Source organism: Antedon bifida, chromosome 1 (genome assembly GCF_963402885.1).
Source record: "Antedon bifida chromosome 1, ecAntBifi1.1, whole genome shotgun sequence".
Taxonomy (NCBI): Eukaryota; Metazoa; Echinodermata; class Crinoidea; order Comatulida; family Antedonidae; genus Antedon; species Antedon bifida.
In genome coordinates this window covers 18,362,383-18,383,124 of record NC_136226.1, presented here as the reverse complement: position 1 = coordinate 18,383,124, position 20,742 = coordinate 18,362,383, and the positions used below count along the sequence as shown (strand labels likewise).

Sequence of the window (20,742 nt, the reverse complement as noted above, 5' to 3'; positions counted from 1 at the left end):
AAATTTTACGGTAACAGTAATTCTGATGAAAAGAGGCAATTCTTTTGAGGGTAAGCAAATAAAATTTTAATTTTCTTTAGTTTTTTTATTTCATGCGATTAACGTTACTGTATTAATGACATAAAGTCACATTACCCAAGGTACCTTGGTTTGAAGGTTCAATTGTTAGTCACCTATGTAGCCTAGTGAAACCATGGAGGAAATATATATATATTTATATTTCCTCCATGGTGAAACCCAAACAGAAAATAACTAGACGAATATGGTCCGGGGAAATATTTTTTTTTGTCAGACCAGTTTTAAATCGCAATCACAATACCAACAGAAATTAAATTATGCTACACATACATCATTAAACACATGAAAGTTTTCTTACAGTTGGCAATAACGGATTCAGACTTAAATGTGATCAAACTCATTTTCATTGTTAGTCGGCAAACTGGGAATAAAAAAACCAGCCTAGAATCAAATAAACACACAATGACAACAGCTTTTTAAAGTTTAGAAACGTTTAATTAAAATCAACAGGGGTCTTGACAAACCATCTGCATACAAACAAAAAATAATTCTTACAATTGATGTCTTTTTGCCAGTGAAGGTAACATCGTGAACTTTTTTTATTTTTAAAGGTTGAGACTTCTTTATCCTGTGTTAACCATAGCAACAATTTATTTATGGGCATGGAACAAATTTAACCCAGACAAGATCGTGGAAACTTGAAATGATTGCATTCAAAATACTATAATCAAGGAGAACAGCTCGGTCTTGAATTTACTGGGGAATATCTAAGACGGTTCATTCCTTTTTGTTTATCTTAGGATATTTTTGTATGTAAAGCACTTGGAAACATTGTATTGGGCGACTACCATTATAATTATTTTTCTGACAAATATAACATGACACGGTTTGAATATCACAGGGGATTGCTCAGTATTAGTAACAAAGTATCAGTAACCTACTTCATCGGCCTGTTTAAAGTTTGATTATTATTATTATTAAATTATAATTTTGTATATTTTCCATGTGATTTTGCTGTTTTCACAAGTTGTAACTTCTTGCAACTACTGTGTTGTTTTTTAATGAAAATAAAGTGAATAATAATAAGTCTTTAGAGTCTAGGTATTACTTAAATTCATCACATGATTGACAAGCATCGCCTTACTACCGCCACTCATTCATTCAGGTTGCCATGATATATATTCTGATATTTAATCTTCCTCTTCTAGTGCCTTCTTTTTCTTTTTCTTCTTTTTCTTTTCAGTGCTGACCTGAAGTATAAAAATGATGAAACATTGTCAACATTAAATCAAGGTTTTTTGTAATATTACAAATCATTTAAGCTAGATCCCCAAAAACAAATTCCATTATAATTTAGTAGTATAATACACTTTTTCCATCGAGCTATAAATAATCCTAATGTCATATTCAGGTATATATCTTTTTTACACCCGATTACTTAAAGTCCCATTACCTAAGTTTTTTAGATCTAATTTAAGGTCACAAACTACATTTAATGTAAAAATAAATATTATATGGTCCTATTGACATAACTTTCTTCGTCTATAAATGGTTACAAATGTACAAAATAAAGATTCAAATAATTTTAGCGGCCTGCTATAAATCCCAACATGCATTGCGCACAGATTGATATTTTTTTTCTTCCGTAATTTACCCACTTTTCTATCGCGAGGCCAAAACAAATGGTTTCCTCCAATTTGTATCAACAGAGTCTGGCAAATACAGAAAGATAATTAATGCATCAACTATACAACGTCAGGCTAGTCCTATAGCTAGCGTACGGTGTTCGTACGTTACCAATGTTTACCAGCTAGGCCTAAAGACGGCCAGCGAGAGGACATTCATCGCAAACTACTTAGGTAGTGCATTGTTTCTCTCTTTTTATTATAATTTACCATAAAACGTACATTTAAGACCTGGTTTAATGTTTTTAAAGTAATATATATATATATATATATAAAGATATATAAATATACTGTGAATAAAAATACTGTAAGATGAGGGCGTATCAATTTGATCTCTGTTGCGCGTGTGTACAACTGAGGACTAGTGCTGTTCCGCCGTACCACGCCGAGAATGTTAAAGAGTCGCTATCCAATCGAGTTCGAACAATACCATGAAAGCCCCAGTGGTCTAATGGTTAGGACATCTGCATATCAAGCAGGCGGTCCGAGTTCGAGTCTCGGTTGGGGCGACTTTTTCTCATTCTCACAGATTTCCTCATCTTTATCGTTTCAAATTAATTAATTAAATTTCAGTATATCACCGGGCGGTTTAGAATTAATGTTCTTTGCCTACTGTGTATATATATAAAGATATATATATAAGATATATATTGTTACAAAACGTCACAAATTGTAGGGAATGGGTCTTTAACTTTATTCACATACAATACAATGTGAAGAGCCAATAAAATAGCTTTCGCTAATCAAAGTTTGACGGATATCAGCATTTTAAAATTGTTTGTTTTGTGTGTAAATGTTAGTGAGCAAGTAATGTTGTAAGCAAATAGTAATCAACCAGAAAAAATCTGATAGAGTTGTTTACCGTACCCAGTTAGTTCAATGACTATAATAATACTTTCTACTACTAAAGTAAAGTACGTTTACTATAAATAATGTTAAAAAAAGAGAAACAACTCAAGTTCAATAGAACATTCAAGCAATTCAACCAGATTACAGGTCAAAATTTAAATTGACAATAGGCAATTTATCACCTGCTATGCTAAACAAGGAGCTTTTATTTTACAGATTTGTTTTATTATGATTATGAAAGCAAGAATCAAATCTATTATGGTCTTAAATGTCGCCCTAATGTTGCTGCAAAAAAAGAATATAACTTACTGGTGCTGGTTCTTCTTCTTCCTCCTCCACCTCCTCCTCTTCTTTCGCTGCTTTCTTTTTCTTTTTCTTCTTTGGCGTCTCTTCTGAAAAACAAATGTTAATGCAATTGATAGGATGAAATGCAAACACCAGTTCCACTAATTTCAGATAAATCAAATCAAAGTAAAGACTAACATGAAATTAAGACATGGAATGCATATTTGACCATTATTCCTATAGATTGGAACGTTAAATTTCAATGTCTTCTGTGCTGCTATTTTACTTTTCTCATTTTTAATGACTTCAAAACAAGATAACCAGTGAGATAGCGAATGAAAAATGCATATAACCACTGAAAGTTGAGGAAAAGGGTCCGCGAGTTCAGTTGCAATGAGAGGCACATGATTTTGCATGCATCTCTATTTAATGTAGCCACACTTATCTGCACGAATAAATGAATGCTTTTAAATTACCTTCAGCTTCTTCTTTCACTTTCTTTTTTTTCTTTGTGCTTCCTTCTTCACTGGAACCATTTTCAAGTTTCACTTTCACACGTTTCGTACCACCATCATCTTCTTCATCATCATCATCATCATCATCAACCTCTTCAATTTTACGTTTCTTTGTCGCACTGGACGGCAAGGTTGAGTCAAGAGCGGGGTTGTATGTCTTCACTTCGCTTCTGTTTTCATATTTGTCAAACTTTGCTTTAGCTTTTCCGGTTCCACTTATTCTCCTCATCTGAAATTATAAATAGAAACTGGTGTTAAAACATTTATTTAAATATATTGAAGATTTAATCTTACTACCGTTTAACAAATGGCAGAGCAGTTAAGACAGTGGAACCGTAATCTATTGCCTTATGTAAAAGGTTCAAGGCTCACTAGCTCCATGGTTCTAGTGGTAGAATGAGTATTCTCGGATAAGGACTATAAACCGTAGGTCCAGTGTACACAAAAATTCTAGTGTGCACTTTAAAGAACCTAGTACATCTTTCGAAACAAATAGGGGGTTACACCGGTTTACTAGCTCACACAAAAATTCAGGGTCAACGTACATTGCCATCTTCTAACTCCCGCATTCTGCTTTCCAACTTGGCTCGACAATTAATACCGATCTCTGTGGACGTTTCATCTGAAAGGGCATCAACACGAATTGCCAAGGATGCCTTCGCTGCCAACATTCTGGACATCTGTATAAAAAAAAGCGGTTGTATTATACCATTATCAATTTGTCATATATACAAAAACAAAACTGACCGATGTAAAACTTTGTGTAGTCACCAAACAGTTTGTTTCTAACCTGGGTATGTGCCAGCATGTCATGAAATAAGACAGCCGACGACCGTAAGGTTAGAAATAGTTTAATATAGCCTGTATAAACCACCACAAGATTGGTATTCTTCAGGGGTGGGTGTTGTCAGGCATAAAAAGTTTAAAACTTCTTTAAAATTCTTATAATATAGTGCTTAATGCTGAGCACAGCACCACACGCTCTTATATTTTGCCTAAAGATTGTACTTCGTGAATAGATTTTGTGGCTTATACAATTGTTTGGATCATGATGTATTATAGCATCATCTTTCTTAATAAACATACCTTTCCTTTGTTTCTTTGATTAGATTGTCCTACCAGCGATGCATGATAGATCAGACCATATTTAGGCGTATCTTTCTTTGTTTTGAGAGCTCTAAACAATGCCTTCTCAGCTCCAAGAATTTGTACCGTTGATGCTGGATGTTTAGCAAGATTCATCAAGGAACCTAATTGACAAATAATAAAATAATCAGATAATTTACACATGTAACAAATCTAGTAAAATGTGGATATGTTTCCGAAATTGACATTTTATATTGTGGTAAAGGGCATCAACTTTTCTAGGCATTGTAAATTATTTAAACCTTATTTATTATGCATTTAGTTATGCAAGATCATCTGTTCTGAACATAATGATGTTCAGTATTTTCTATAGAATTTTATTTGTTGTTAAATGTTAAGGTTTTTTTTTATTTTTTTGAGTGGAAGTTGATGGGAGATATCAAGTTTTAAATAAATTTAATATTACATGCTTACAAAGTGGCCACATCCAACTACTGGAGGTATGAGAGGCACCCAGACAAGGTGGTTTAACAGTGGTCAGTTGACCTTAAGGTCAATAATAAAGTTTGACCTAACCAACTTACCTGCATGTGAAATAAGTCTGGCACCAACCAGCTCACCAACCAGTGTAGTCAGATTCGGTGCAATGGCTGTCATACGATTCTTCAGGTAATCATAAAGTTGTGCTCGATATTCCGAGATTTCAATAATCTATAAAAAGAAAAAAGTAAATATTATTGATTTACTGTGGCATGCAAAATTGTTATATTTTCCAAAATATATAAAACATAAGTTAATGCAATTTGCAATTATTTTAGGCTCAGATCAAGCCTGAAATTCATTTCTGCAACAAATTTATGTATGTTCTTCCTCTAAAATTGTTTTAGGGTCATACAAGTCCAGCACAACCAGTGTGATTACAAGATTGACAACAAGTTTGGTACAGTACTACGATCATTTTCAACATACAAAAAGCGGTTGCTGATAACAATTAAAACAATATAATTTACATTAGTACCGAGAGAAATATTTGGTTTAATAATACTGGTACAAAAACAAATTTGAACAACTAACCTGATCACATAGGTAAAGTATGTTGATGATGTCATGCTCAGAGATCTCTGTACCCATTGATATCTCTGCTGCAGATTTAACCTGCTCTTCAACCTCTTCTGGTAAGATCTTTGAAAGGTCTGTGGTTGCAGTGTTTGTACGATCACCTGAGAATGAAATAAATATATTTGTTTATTTGTAACCATTTAGTGCCTTCCTTATTTAGAGTAAAATATGTATTCATTCACTGCTTGGCAACAAAGGTTGATGGAAGTAAACTGAGCAAGAAGGAATTTTAAAAAGGGAATTTGTTGCACGATTTAAAATGAATCTATCTCAGTGGTAGTGACGAATCTCTTTTTCTAACATCACATTTAAGTCAGTCGACAGAATATGCATCATTGATAGATCATTATCAATCAACAAATAAAAGCAATGTATTTTTAAAGATGTATTGTCCCTTTGACTAATTCCAAAAAAATAAAAAATAACAGATTTCGAAAAAAGGTGGGTCATTTTGAAGTATCATAATAGTTATTAACTATCACCAAAAATTTGTCGAAAAAAAAAAATCATTTAACTGAAATACAGACGTTTTTTTGTTAAAAAAATAACTTTGACTTCCAGTCAAAGTTTTCGATCAAAACATATCCCATAATGAAACGCGCTTGTTTGGCTACTCTGTATGCATAATCATAAAACTTCCTCACGATCTGTGTGAAAATACCTTCTCAACCGTTGTAAACAATCCTAATTAGCATATGCATAATGCGTACTCATGGTTTGAAATCTTTGTTTACTTTCGCTCGCGACGATTTTCCAGACGAAATGTAATCAAACTAATTTACCTGTTAATTATGTAAACTTGTTGCTTTTGGCTGGAATTTTCGACTTAAAGTGAATAACTTTAATATTACTTTGATATGGCCAGTTTAAATTTAGAATATTTTGACCTTTATTTTTTTGTGTTTCAAGGGACAATACATCTTTAAGCAAAAGTAGCATTTTACTTATTTACTATACATAGGATAATTTTTATTGTACATCCTTCTAAAAACTATACATTGTTAAATAGAATACTACTTTTTTTTATATGATCACTTACTTACATGTAGCATTTTGTAGATAACCCTGTTTTTTCCACAATATAGAATAGAACATTATTGGTAAATGCACTTATATTTCATTTGTTTAAAAAGGTAAAGGTAATCATTGTCATAACCTAACAGAGCTTATTATTTTATTTAATATGCTATGCTTATTATCCCGGCCTGGAATTTGTTTGTTTTAGCCTAGAAAATGTTGATGTCGGCAAAAATTGTTGCTGTAGTAGACAAAGAATATGTTGGCATTGTTTGAATTCCTACAATTTATACCCCTGTGACTAACATGCATGGTGATCACACATGAAACCATCAACGTACCTATTGTTTTGACAGTCTTTGAGTAAGCCAAGTTATCAGTGACAATTTTTCCAAGTTCAGGAAAATGCCATCCATACCATTCTCGACAACGCATAATATAGTTGTTCAACTCTTTGTCTAGATCATCAAGTAATGCTAAAAGATGAATATGAAATTAAGTCAAAACAAATGGTAAATGGCATGTTATTTTATTTGATGCAATTAAAATTTGTACTGTACTAACAATAAAGTCTGTTTTCCAACATAAAAATGGTAATGAATAAAAACCTCATTCCAAATAAATACTACTTTAATACTAAGACAAATTTTGTCCCAAGTTAGAGTAACATTTAAATAGATAAAGATTTGATACATTAATTGGAGGCAGCTTTAAGCTACAGTCATCCTGGATACAGAATGGTGGTGAAAAATACAGCTAGTTTTAATACTACTTAATCATAAAGTCGCATGGTGAGTTTGTATCCTTAGACAAGACAGAACTCTGCTGAGGCTGCAAGATTATTGGAATATGTTTCATAAAAAATGAATGGGGTAATAATATGAAGCACTTAAGAAGCTTTGTACTTAAAGCCCTATACAGTCGACCTTCTCATTTACGTACCCCTTGGTCTGAGAGGCGTTCGTAAATGAAAAAGTTCGTAAATGAGAAGGTTCGGGAAAAAAGCGCCCTCTATTAAAATCAGTGGTAAAAACATGTCCAAACAAATTCCCTATGTAAAACTTACTGTGCATTAGTACAGTAAAAGAACAAACAGTATTAAAAATACAGTATAAAACAATTAAATTTAACATGTAAATTAACACCTTAACTGCCAAAAAGATTGATATTTCCATCGTTTACTTTTTATTATTGCATATTTTGATACAAACTGTAATTTACGAACTTGTTCTTGAAGTAATAATATCAAATCCGTTGTGGACCGCAAATATTTACATTTTTAAGCTACTATGTACTGTATGTGTGGTGTGTGGACAGCAAGTAAAATCAAAGAACTTATAACACAAGAATCTCCTGTTCGTCCGAAGCGCGTAACAATTTCGAAAGGCATTGTGGGATAGAATAGAGCTAATGGGTGGCGCCATTGTGAGCCAGGGAGTAGGGAGCCCGCATCAAATTAGAAAGTCAAAATCATAGAGGGGATCTGCTAATACTCTAGGGGGATAGAGTAATTGACTTCCTAGTTTGGAGGGGATGCTGTGAAATGGCGTCGCCCAGTTTGACCTTTTAACCCTGTACTTCCGATACTGTGTTTTGAATGCAAATTGAAGAACAGGAGATTCTTGTGTTATAAGTTCTTTGGTAAAATGGAATTCCATTTCCCACGATGTAAACGTAGAGACACGATCCAACACTTACACAGGTGAACCGCAACTAATATAGCGAACGTCTAGTCCATCCAGAAACGATGCCGAGAAAAAAAGATCGTAAACAATTCATTCTAAATATAGTATCAGAACGTTCAATCGGTCGCTCAAAAAGACTGCCGACAGAAGACCGTAATTAATACAGACCTAGTTTTTTTGGTCACATGGCATGAAACGCGATACTCTCTGCTTTACCGCAATCGTTCACATGTTTTTTTTAACTTAGTACGAGAGGGTGGCTGCCGGTCTGACGACGATTAATAAGATGGTGTACCTGGATTTTGTGTCACATGACATGAAACATAATACTCTCTCTCTCTGAAACTGCTCACATGTTTTTTCCACTCCAAATTCTGGTCGGGCTTTTTTCTATACACACACATGTCGTAATCATTTTAAAAGGCCTATGCCAGGCCTATGTTAAATCTTAATATGGAATATATATTTGTTTTGCATATATTTTGTTGGGTTAGGTGTCGTTTTTATAATTCGTAGGAATTCCAAGGTAGGATTAAATAATTTTTAGTGTAGGCCTAGCCTAGGCCGCCGAAACAGGCTAGCCTCGACTCTCTCTACGTGAGCTGAGGTCCACCGGCCCGATGTCATTTCGTCGGCGGATTTCCGTCCAAATTAGGATAACCGATGCGTAGGGCGGCTACAAAAATTGACGTCTACTATCTTTAGATAGGATTTTAATTAGCAAACAATACATCGTTTGTTTGCATTGTCAATGCTTTTAAAGGCGATGACAATGGTGTTTACTAACCCTACGAACCACCCTACGTAGGCGCGCCTAGATAATTATCATAACAATACATCGTAGGAGAGAACAATACATCGTAGGAGAGAACAATACATCGTAGGCTACGAACAATACATCGTAGGCTACAAACAATACATCGTAGGTTACAAACAATACATCGTAGGCTACGAACAATACATCGTAGGACAGAACAATGACCTACGATCTACCTACGCGTAGGCTACGCGTAGATACGAAGCAGTAATTTCTTTCTGTACTGTATATTCACATTAGACGTACAAAAGGGTATGACGTCATCATTGGGCCACATGAATTTTTAAAATAGGGTTTTTTCCCCTTTTGTCATATACCACCATATTCAACATAGTGCAACTCGCTTATCTGTGATCGATTTTTTTTTAATTTTTAATATATTCTACCTCAACCAATTATGTTACTTATGAGTTGCAATATTTTCATTTTAATGGCGTCATCATGTCTTAAAATTTGAATAACGGTGGTGGGTTTCGTAGTAAACAAAGTCTATACGCGCTAGGCGATAACGATCTTTTAACCACTATATTCACATTTTTGGTTGAATGAAATGGAAATAAAAAATACTTTATCTTATAGAATAATAGGTAAATAAATATTTACTCAAAAGGATATTTTCATAATTAATTTATTTTCAGAATAATGACCTAATAAAAAGTGTTTACCAACGTAAAAAAACACCACGTCAATGACATTGCGCGCATAGTAACGTGCGCGCTGTTTAATCGTGGTAATGAAAATGGAGTCAGCTCTCGGTATCCCTAATTAAAGTTGACCTTGATGTTTATAACTTATTGTGAGAGCTGGTGAAATGTAGATATGAATTCATATAAAAATTAAGATTAAGATCGGATTTTGTGACGTTATCATATGGCCAGTTGAAGTTAAAGAGTAGTTTTTTCATCTCTTTCGTCAAAGTTATACAAATTTTAAAGAGCACGCACCGCGCTTCTACGTGCCAAATTTTCTTCCAAGTGTTATATTTTATTGCTCAATTCATTATCTTTCGATATTGTTATCCACAAATTATTTTGATAATGTCATCAGTGCTAAAAAATTAGAACATGATGTGTTTCCGTAATTCTACCAATGCTACACTGTATATAGAAATACAGTATATACTGTACATAATGAATATGGCATATAATAGGCACAACTCAGCACTATAAGCGTATAATAGGATGGCATACATCAACATTTTCCGATCGTATGTTGACATACGTGCATGTTTAAACAATATTAATGTCAATAAAATTATAAAAATGATCACCTATAATTCGTCAAAGTGACGAAATTAAATTCTAGTTATTATTAATGTTATAAACCTACAAAGTTTTTTTGTCATTCTAAAGATTTATACCCAATGAAATATGATAATAATAATAATGATAGCTATCATTTAGGTTTATACACTTACAAATGGCTTGAACAATCATGGTATCTACTTTGTCAGGAGAGAACTTCAACTTGTATCTGGATAGACTATTTGAAGAGAAAGAGGACATCATGAGAATGGCAGTGATGGATGAATAGGTCTTAATGAAGAAAGATCATTATTTAACCTTCAATCCAGTATTCTCATTTAAATCATCTGTCCCTAGTAGTTCCTTCAAAACTTTGGACATTGGTTCCCACAAGAGGAGCTTTCGAAATAGTGATACAAGGATGCAAGTACGTCAACTATACATGCAGTTGGATGCCTTCTGCGTCTCGAAAATTAACTGTTTCAATATTAAAGGACACAATGGTCTTTGCAACACGGTCAAAAGTGCCTACATAAACTGCCTCCAGGCAATGACAAATCCTGGAAGTTTATTTTATCAGTATGCATGCTGTAAATTGCATGCCAGGTTGCGCATCGCACACAGTTTTGAAAGATCGCCAAGGGTAGTACGCGATCAAAAGCTTTATTTTTAATGCCTGTCACAAATGTAATTAAATGTGGTGGGTATTCAGAAATTAATGTTGGCTTTAATGTAGTGTACTGTAGTTCATTATTGGTATATAGGTCTTTGAACAGAAGAAGGCCGAACTATGCAACTAAGAGACCTTAGCCCAGTCATTGTTTAGATATGAATGGCTATATGTTTACTTACCTATGTGCTAACCCCAACGTCATAGCTGTTAATTCTTTCTCTGGTAGACCTGTCACAAGGCCTTCAAATTGTGAGCGAATACCTCGCATTAGCTCCTGTACACTGTTATTGTAAACACAATTCAAATCAAATTTTTCCTGGTCATTGAAAGAAAAAATTACAAGTCATAGATAACCCAATGATAAAGTTGTAAAGGAGATATAATAGCCTAAAATATGGGCCAAACAAATTGTTGCCAAAGCAGTGTCAACATAAATTGCTGAAAAACTACTAGGGTAAAAATAGAGGGTACTATAGGAATTTCACTCGTGCATGCAATTTATATTGAAGGCCCCAAACACCCTTTCGGGAACAAGTATGTGCGAGAAAATGCGGATTTATCTCAGTGGTAGTGACGAATCTCTTTTTCTAACATCATAGCTAAAATCAGTCAACAGAATATACATCACTGATAAACCCTTACAAGAACACTTATTCAATCATATCACACGATAGTGAACAGTGTCTACATTCTGTCTTAACTGTAATGGTAAATAATGGCTAATAAAAGGACACTCAAGTATCTTGAATGTACACTGTGAAAAGCATGCTTGTTCTGGCTAGATCTGGATGCAAATTGAAACTTATAATGGAAGTCTTTACACATCATTTACCTTTATTATATTGCCTAGTTTGGCATCGGCGACAGCCAGCTTATCAATGGCCTCTTTTGCTGCCATCTTTTTTAACATTTTCTTCAATCCTTTACCAAGTTTACCCTCGACAGCAGCCGTGGCAGCTAAAAATAGAAAAAATAAAACCTGTATTCCATGCGTTTTCTCTTTCAATCTCATTATTTATCACGGTTCTTAGCATCCACCACTCGGGATCACCACTTTCATGATGCTGACCACCAACAATTTTTTTGTCTACAAAACTTATCATATTTTAGTTATGCACACAGTATAATTAAAAGACACTATGGGGTTGAATTACAATTGTCACTGGCTAGACAATAAGCATGCTAGCCACAAAATGATCAGACAAAAGGTTTAAATTTGCATCTCCGTTGTTGTTGCCCAGCCCTAGCTTAGCATTGTTTGCAAAACTGCAAAGGCTGGGTACTACCCATGACATGCTGGTGAGAACCCGGATTAATTTATAGATTTGACAATTTTAGCATTAGAATGGAAACAATTTGTGATCTAATAATTTAGCTTCATGCACGTTTCTTTCTGTAGATTGTTAGACTTGGGCTATTCCTAAATACATTCATAGGGGCCTAGCTGACTATTTTTTTTTACTGTACCTGCCAATGCCTCCCGAGTGTCATCAAATTTCTGGAAATGTTTGAGTTTGACTCTAAAAAATTAGAAAAATACATGCATAATTACTGTAAAACTAAATATTGAAAATTTAAAATATTGTTTGATGATTTCAAACTGACAAAATGTGACAAGTAACAATTTATTACAAATATATTCCACATACAGTAGAACCCCTTGTTAAGGGAAATTTTTTTAAAAGTAAAACGAACGTGGAGAAATAACCTAACCTGTATTCATAGGATACCCCTATGATTAAATTCGTAATTAATTCGTTCTTAAATATAGGTTCTACTATATTGATAGAAATCACATTTATTAGTTTTCTTTTAACTCAAAGTAGATATTCAGAGCGGATAGTTTATAATCAATTGCGCATCAGACGGCTTTTCCTATCAAGAAAATTGACTCATCATTTCAATCTACCACCAGAGTTACTTTAAAAAAAAAAGCTTCACAGAAATGCATGATGGTAAATCACTTACACTTGGTTTGCATCGTCAATTGTTTGAAAACTTTTGTACAGGTTATCTACTTCTTTTAACTTTTTTTCATCTAGAAGCTGAAAATAAAAATAATATATACTGTATATAATTTGAACACAAAATAACATAGCATAAAAGAGGAAGCCTTGTCTTAGTCGCACTACCTTGGCAACAGTACAGTAGCCCATCATTAAACATATCCCCACAGCAAGAGGATCGCGGTTATTCACTTAGGCAAGCTAGGCCTACAGTATTTTTGCCATCTAATTTTTCGACTGTGATTAAAACATCGTTTTATTTGTTGTATAATTTTTTATACCGTAGACACTAGACCTGCAATTATTGATGTTTTGTAAAAATAATGCATAATATATAAATTTAAAAACATTAACCCAGGTCATTTCTTTCGTCTTAAATGTTCGTTCTAAGGTTAATTATGATAAAAAGAGAACAATGCACTACCCAAGTAGCTTGCATCGAAAGTTCTATCATAGACATTTCTAGGCCTACCTTAGTTATGCTTAGTTTTGTAGCTGGTAAAGAGCGATACAAACATTGTACGTATTTATTTTTACATAAAATATAGTGTGTGACCTTAAATTAGGTAAAATATAGGTGTAGTGTCTTTACCATTATTCTGTCAAGTTACTAATGTTACTTGTATTCAAAGTTTGATTGTAAATTTGTCTCTCAATTTCATATTCGTGTCCATGTGCGTAAACTTCGTATTATTAATTTGTTAAAAGTACAGTTTTCTCGTGTCAATGCATGTAAAAACAGTATTTTTTTTTAGTTCAAATGTTTCCTTACATCGATATTTTTAGTTATACTTCTGTCTTAAATGTCATTTTTAATAATATATAAACCTGTTTGTTTTCCTTTTTTATGTAAATCAAATGTATATTTTATTTCTTTATACACTGTTGGATCTTGAACAAGAAAAGCCACTCCGAGAGTGCATACCTCTACCTATTGTAAAATTCTCCTACATAAGATTTCTCCGGAGCGGAAATATATATTTGTGTGTGTCTTAATGCTGTGTGTGATTTAGGCTAATTTCACTACAAGCATGTGTATACGAATTTGATGTAATGGTTATGTAACCAGCCTTTCAACTAACAATATCAGTTGACTAACAATAGAACAGTAAAAACAAACGGGTGAATTTTAAAAGAAATATGTTTTTTTTAAAACTACTCGCATCAAAAAACGTGCACATTAAATCAAATTATGTTTTAAAATTACAAATCACAAAATATAACTCTTGCAAAAAAATTTTTTGGACAAGTAGTTCGAGAAAAAGCAATTTCAATTTACTTGTTACTTTAAGACTGCTTGCCGGCTTTTGAAAATTCTGTCCTATCTTTTAACACTAACAGGTCTAAAAATTCTACTAAAAAGTGGTCCAGAATTGGGACCGTGGTCCCAAAATTTAATGGAATGGTCCTTGACCACATATCTATCTGAATTTTCATTTTGGTAAAGATCTTGTAATTACTTTTTGAGTAATCCTGCTAACAAACAAACAGACGTGATCGACTACATACCTCCTTGGTTGAGGTAAATAAATAAAATAAATAAATTATATCAAGGTAGGGATAACGATGTAAAATTAAAAGTTAATATTTTTCAAACAAATTATACATTGCCTGCTAGTATTTTGTATCAATATTATAATAAAGAAAGAATTATGAAAATATGACTTGTAGTTTTCGAAATATAGGGTTTAAAACATCGTCGAAAATGATCGTTTTTAGCCACGAACGATGTAAACAAATTGCGCCCTCAGTCGACAATTGTATGAACTAGTCATTTTTCGTAAAAATAATTAAATAAAATCACGGTTTTAAGTAATATAATTTGTATATCAACATTGTAAAATTCAATAAAATATGATATTACTTATTTATTATATAAAAAAAAGTGTTAATTTAACCTTATTCGAAGAATTTCAATGCATTATTTTCACGTGTAATTGGACAGGCCTTAGACCATGTGACTTCACGGCACTCGCGAGAAAATTATTCCACTGTGTGTTGATTCGCGTCAACCAATCAAAGGGCGAGAATCCAAAATCGTTCAACCGTGAGACCTGCGGAGCGGTCGAATGCAGAGGTTTGATTGGCTTGCAATGACATCATACCACAAAATGGCGTTTTTGTAGTTGAGCCCCTCGGAATTTTCCAAAAATTATTTTAAAAATGGACAAAATGGATATTTTTCATGGTATATGGGTTGTTACTATGAAATATTCGAATCATAAAGGCCTCATATCGGAATAAAACTGTTTTTTTAGCACTTAAAATTAATATTTTTCTTAGTAACAAGCACATGGTATGTGGAACTATATTATCTTGGTGTAGGAATAAAAAACATTTTGAGGTCATAAGAGGCTCAACTACAAAAATCAGGTTGAAAATGGTAGGTCATTGAGCCTTCCGAGGGTTTCGTAGTAAACAAAAGCTATACGCGCTAGGCGATAACGATCTTTTAACCACTATATTCACATTTTTGGTTGAATGAAATGGAAATAAAAAATACTTGATCTTATAGAATAATAGGTAAATAAATATTTACTCAAAAGGATATTTTCATAATTAATTTATTTTCAGAATAATTACCTAATAAAAAATGTTTACCAAAGTCAAAAAACACCGCGTCAATGACATTGCGCGCATAGTAACGTGTGCGCTGTTTAATCATGGTAATGAAAATGGAGTCAGCTCTCGGTATCCCTAATCAAGGTTTGGTTGATCGAAATACAACAAAAATATCAAAACATTCTGCCGACTGCCGACTCTTGTAGTTACAGTAATCGTATTACTTTAGCAGTCCCTGACCAATTCATCTTTGTACATTGTATATTATGTTTTGTTGGTCAAATAAATAAATGAAATGAATGTGATGAAAATCCTGCAATTTCAAATTTCGTAAATCATATCTCGACAAGGTATCTTTTTTTTTCAATTTCTCAAGCCACCTTTAAAAATGTTTTGTGGCTCAAATTTGGGCAATGGCAAGTAAAGGGCAAAGTAAAGTCAGCATATTCCGTTGTAGGAAATATGGCAAGTAAATGATTAATTTATGATCATCAGAAATGATCAAACACCATGGTTTTGCTGCATCTGTGGAAAATAAACAAAGTGTTAGGCCTAGCCCTAGTCTAGAGTCATGAAAAATGCAGACAAAAATCCATTTGATATAATATTAATAGATTCCAGCCAGTTAGAGCAGAGCCATAATATTATTTTAAATTAATAATTTCACAATTTAAAAATGAGTGATCAGAAATCCACTTGAACAATCAATTACGCATCAGACGGCTTTTCCTATCAAGAAAATAAATTTCATCATTTCACTCAATAAAATATTTCTAAATTTGGCCCTTTACTTTATGGGAATCATCCCATGATGGGAATCCGGCCCAACCACGTGTGCCTCATCCCAAACAGCAGCGTCCCTCACTCATGTCAATCCCTAGCAAGCCTAGCCTAGTCAAATAACTATAATATTTAATCAAAGCTGTTTAAACATAATTTTTATATTTATTATATTTACCTTAAATACAGCGTATCCTGCCGGCGATTCGAACAACACCAACATCTTATTGTTATATTTATTTTACCGTATTTTAAAAACAGTTGTTGGCCCCAACTCGCTTCGACAACAACCAAGCGATGAAAGGGAATTGTGATTTGTGACCACGCGGTTTGTCGAAAAATCGCGACTCCACATGTTTATTCTATTCACATAAGTGCGCATGTGCAAAACGACTTGTGGTTACTAAGCGTCTGTAGAAAAAGTCTATCATCAAATTACTTACTCCTCTCAGCTCTCAAGAGGGCTAGGCCTAGTTGCAAGTTTTTTGTAAACTTTTCCAGGGGAGGAAATTAAATCTTTGAAACTTTCATAATAATAAAATATCAATCACTTTATCATCTTTTAAAAAATAAGGTAGGCCTATGCTAAAGGCAAAGCGGAGATATCTAGGCCCTAACCAAGGCCTAGGCCTAGCTAGGCCCTACCTAAAGCCTACTAGCCTAGGTAGGAGGCCTACTACTAGGCCTAGGCTAGGCCTAGTACTACGCCTGCTGGCTACTCTACTACTACTAGGCCGCGCCTAGCCTACTAGCCCCTCTCTAGAAGAGGGCTAGTCTAGGCCTACATCTAGGCCTAGGCTAGTACTAGGGCCTAGTTCTAGGGCTAGTAGGCTAGGCTTAGGCTCTAGGGCTAGGCTAGTACTACTACGTGCTAACCAGCCTACTAGTAGGCCCTACTACTAGCCTACACATATACATCTAATTCTAGGTAGTCTAGAATAGACAAAACAGAACAAAAGTACTATCAGCACCTGCGGGTAACCAAAAGTGGATCAGTTCAAAAGAACTGCACTGTCGAGTGGCTTTCCCAACTAATAGTACGAAAAACGCAATAATAGACATAAAAACACAGTAGAGGACCTAGCTAGTAGCTAGAGGCCTTACTTAACTACCAACCTAGCAGGGTAGTTACAAAACGTCACAAATTGTAGGGAAGGTGTCTTTCAGTCATGTCATATTTAATATGATTTTTATATGACATTTAAAAATCTGTATCTCAATGGTAGATGATATGGATTGTGGAGTGTTTTTATTAATATTATTGAGTAGATTATTTAATGACAAAAAACAAGAAGATCGAGTCGACGTTTCGGAACCATCATGGAACCATTTTCAAGATCAAGTGATCAAATTATACAAAAACAACAAATACCAATGGGTGACAGGAAATACTAATTGATTGGTTAATTAACATCAAAGAAGGCCTACAATACTAAGAACTTAAGTATTAAGCTCCTCCTTCTTAATTAATAAACAATTCAAGAGCCCAGTCAGATCCATTGTTTTCATCTCTTTCCCTTTTGAAAATATATGATATAAATTGCCCCCAACAATATAATTTTATTTACTCTTGGATAAGACCGCTCATCCCACTCAATTTCAAACCTTGTTCAAATTCAATTTCAACTAGATTTGAACTCGTCACTACGTACGAGTTAGGTTATCCGCAGCCCAAAAGCCACGCGCACGTCATACGTTAGAATATTGCGCACAGAAAAACGATTATGCTATTGAAAAAATGTTAGTGCGCTCTCTATTTTGCTTCACGTCAAAGTATATACGGTATACACTATATACTGTATACGTACTACATACAGTTCAGAATAGGTGAAAATAAGTGACCAAAGTTATTGACGCTTTTGAACATGATGACGTCATCACAATTTTAAAAATGGTAAATCATGTAAAAGATAATTAATTGACCTAGACAATATTACAAAATTGAGGAAAATGGAATATGGATAAGTAGAGATGCGCTCAATTAAATGTGATGAGCTATGACGAAAGAGACAAAAATCCTATATTTGATATTGGAGTGGCCATACGACGACGTCACAATATCCGGTTAGCCAAATGGATGCATGATTCTATATCTACAACTCATCTACTTTCAGAATATGTAAAAAAAAATAAAATTGACCATGTAGTTTAGAATCTATGACTGTTTAAAAAAAGGTATAATTTTGACAAATTTTTGAAATTGTTTATCAAAAACGCGCGCAAATTGTTCAATTCTACGTGCTCGTATGACGTGATTTTAAGTCGAAATTGTTTGAAAGTTGGTAAAATTACTAGAAAAGGCTGAAAAAACAAAAATCAAGCAAAAAAAACATGTTTTTGCCCTGCGCGCGTAAAAACATTGCGCACGCGTGGGAATTTTTGAAATGCTCAAAATGACATGAAACGCGTAGAAAGTTGATTAGAAATGGATTTTTCGCAATTTGAAATTTTAAACGCGCGTGCGCGCGTAACTTTCTGCGCAACCTGCCATTTTTAATCCATAGAAAGTTTGCGCTTGATATGACTTAAATTTTCACCAAGTTTCAATACAAAATGACTTTTGGTTTTTAATCTATGATCAATCATTGAAATTCATAAAATCGCGCGTAACTTACGCTGCGCAACTCGGACTGGACCGAAAACCTTATTACGACATCTTCAGATAGAGGTCAATCTTCTGATAAAGTTATACAATGTTATGTTAGGAAGATTTTGAGATACACGCGCAACAAAATTCTGGGAAAGAAAGAAGAAAAAAGAAAAAAAAGAAAAAGAAAAAAAAAAAAAGATCCTGACAATAACAAGGGGTTATCCGCCAAAGTGCGGATAACCAATTATCATAGCCATAACACAAGAACCTCAAATAAAATACATATTCCATTACACAAAACAGTATCTTTCCAACATAACATTCAGTTTTCAAGGCCAGAATATTGGAACAACTTACCCAATACATAACCGAATCGCTAACAATAAAACATTTCTCATTTGAGCTAAAAAGGCACACAAGTTTCTTGACACTTTAAATAACACACACATTGCGATTGACTTTACAATGGAAATTGCCCATAATAACTCTATAAATTTCTTAGGAATGATCATTTCCAAAACGTCTGATAGTTTATTAGAAACTAAAGTGTATAGGAAACCTACAAACAAGGGACTTCTTCTGCATTACGATAGCCATGTCGATAACAAACATAAGAAAAATCTTGTACATACTATGCTTAATCGAGCATACAAGTTGTCATCTACTAATGACATCTTTCTTGAAGAAGTTAAAGAAATTTGTAAAGATGTTTAACAAATTAAGGTATCCTGTTGAACTAACTAGTAGGATAATTAAAGATTTTAAAGAATCTATTGTTAATCTTCATAACAATGATAACCATATTACTACTACTAGTCAAGGTAGTGCTGAACAGCCTATAATTAGAATTGTTCTTCCTTTTAAGGATCAAACCTGCTCTAATACTGTGACGAAACAACTCAAACAACTTAGTTGCAAGTTAAACAATAATATAATGCCAGTTTTTACTAGTAGAAAGTTAGGTGAAATTCTTAAATCTAAGGAAAGAAAACCCATGATTGTAAATCAGCAATGCGTTGTATATAAATTTCAATGTGGTTTGTGCGATGCAAACTATGTTGGCTATACTTGTCGGCACCTTTATCAACGTATTGATGAACCATGGAGAAATAACTTATTTCTCCATGGATGAACACAGTAAAGGCACCATAGGAGAGCATTTAAAGCAACATAATATAAGTCCTATTGAAACTTCTAATCATTTCAGGATATTGTCTAAGTGCAAATCCAAATTTGATTGTTTAATTAAGGAAATGCTTTGGATCAAAGAACTGAAACCTACACTTAATAAACAAACCGATTCAGTCAAAGCTAAATTGTTTATTAATTAAGAAGGAGGAGCTTAATACTTAAGTTCTTAGTATTGTAGGCCTTCTTTGATGTTAATTAACCAATCAATTAGTGTTTCCTGTCACCCATTGGTGTTTGTGTTTGTATAATTTGATCACTTGATCTTGAAAATGGTTCCATGATGGTTCCGAAACGTCGATCTTCTTGTTTTTTGTCATTAAATTTTATTGTAGATTATTTAGGTAATGTTTTTTTAAACATCGTCTTGACATCAGCAGAGGCAAGTTCACTTTGGTACAGTACATGGTCATGTGTGCTCTCTCCTTCGCCTCACGCGGCGTGCGCCAACATAGCCCCCACCCCTTAGATCCGCCTATGTATATGTCCTTTGTGCTCATATTTTAAGCCACTATCTCTTTTCATGGTACCTAATCCTCAAGACATTTCTACAGTTACTTGGCACGGCACATTCACATTCCCCTCTACTGCACTGCTGCTACTTAAGTTCTACTTCTACTCAT

At 33.8% G+C, this 20,742-nt stretch overlaps 1 protein-coding gene and 2 non-coding genes across 3 annotated transcripts; all 3 read right to left on the bottom strand.

Annotated features, from left to right (window-relative positions):
- Positions 1 to 491: 491 nt before the first annotated feature.
- Positions 492 to 16,680, bottom strand: LOC144844682 (nucleolar protein 58-like). The gene is made up of 14 exons (XM_078701710.1): positions 16,520 to 16,680; positions 12,962 to 13,038; positions 12,461 to 12,513; positions 11,826 to 11,950; positions 11,173 to 11,309; positions 10,494 to 10,558; positions 6,916 to 7,050; positions 5,513 to 5,658; positions 5,023 to 5,149; positions 4,439 to 4,602; positions 3,898 to 4,032; positions 3,314 to 3,581; positions 2,862 to 2,944; positions 492 to 1,268 (listed from the first exon to the last, which is right to left on the bottom strand). Exons 1-14 carry the CDS (start codon positions 16,562 to 16,564, stop codon positions 1,209 to 1,211), a joined length of 1,620 nt encoding a protein of 539 aa, XP_078557836.1. The 5' UTR covers positions 16,565 to 16,680; the 3' UTR covers positions 492 to 1,208.
- LOC144854339 (small nucleolar RNA SNORD70) lies at positions 5,816 to 5,905 on the bottom strand. Its single transcript, XR_013614569.1, has one exon. It is a non-coding gene; the product is annotated as a small nucleolar RNA SNORD70 (small nucleolar RNA).
- LOC144854345 (small nucleolar RNA SNORD70) lies at positions 11,543 to 11,634 on the bottom strand. The gene has a single exon (XR_013614570.1). It is a non-coding gene; the product is annotated as a small nucleolar RNA SNORD70 (small nucleolar RNA).
- Positions 16,681 to 20,742: the final 4,062 nt, after the last annotated feature.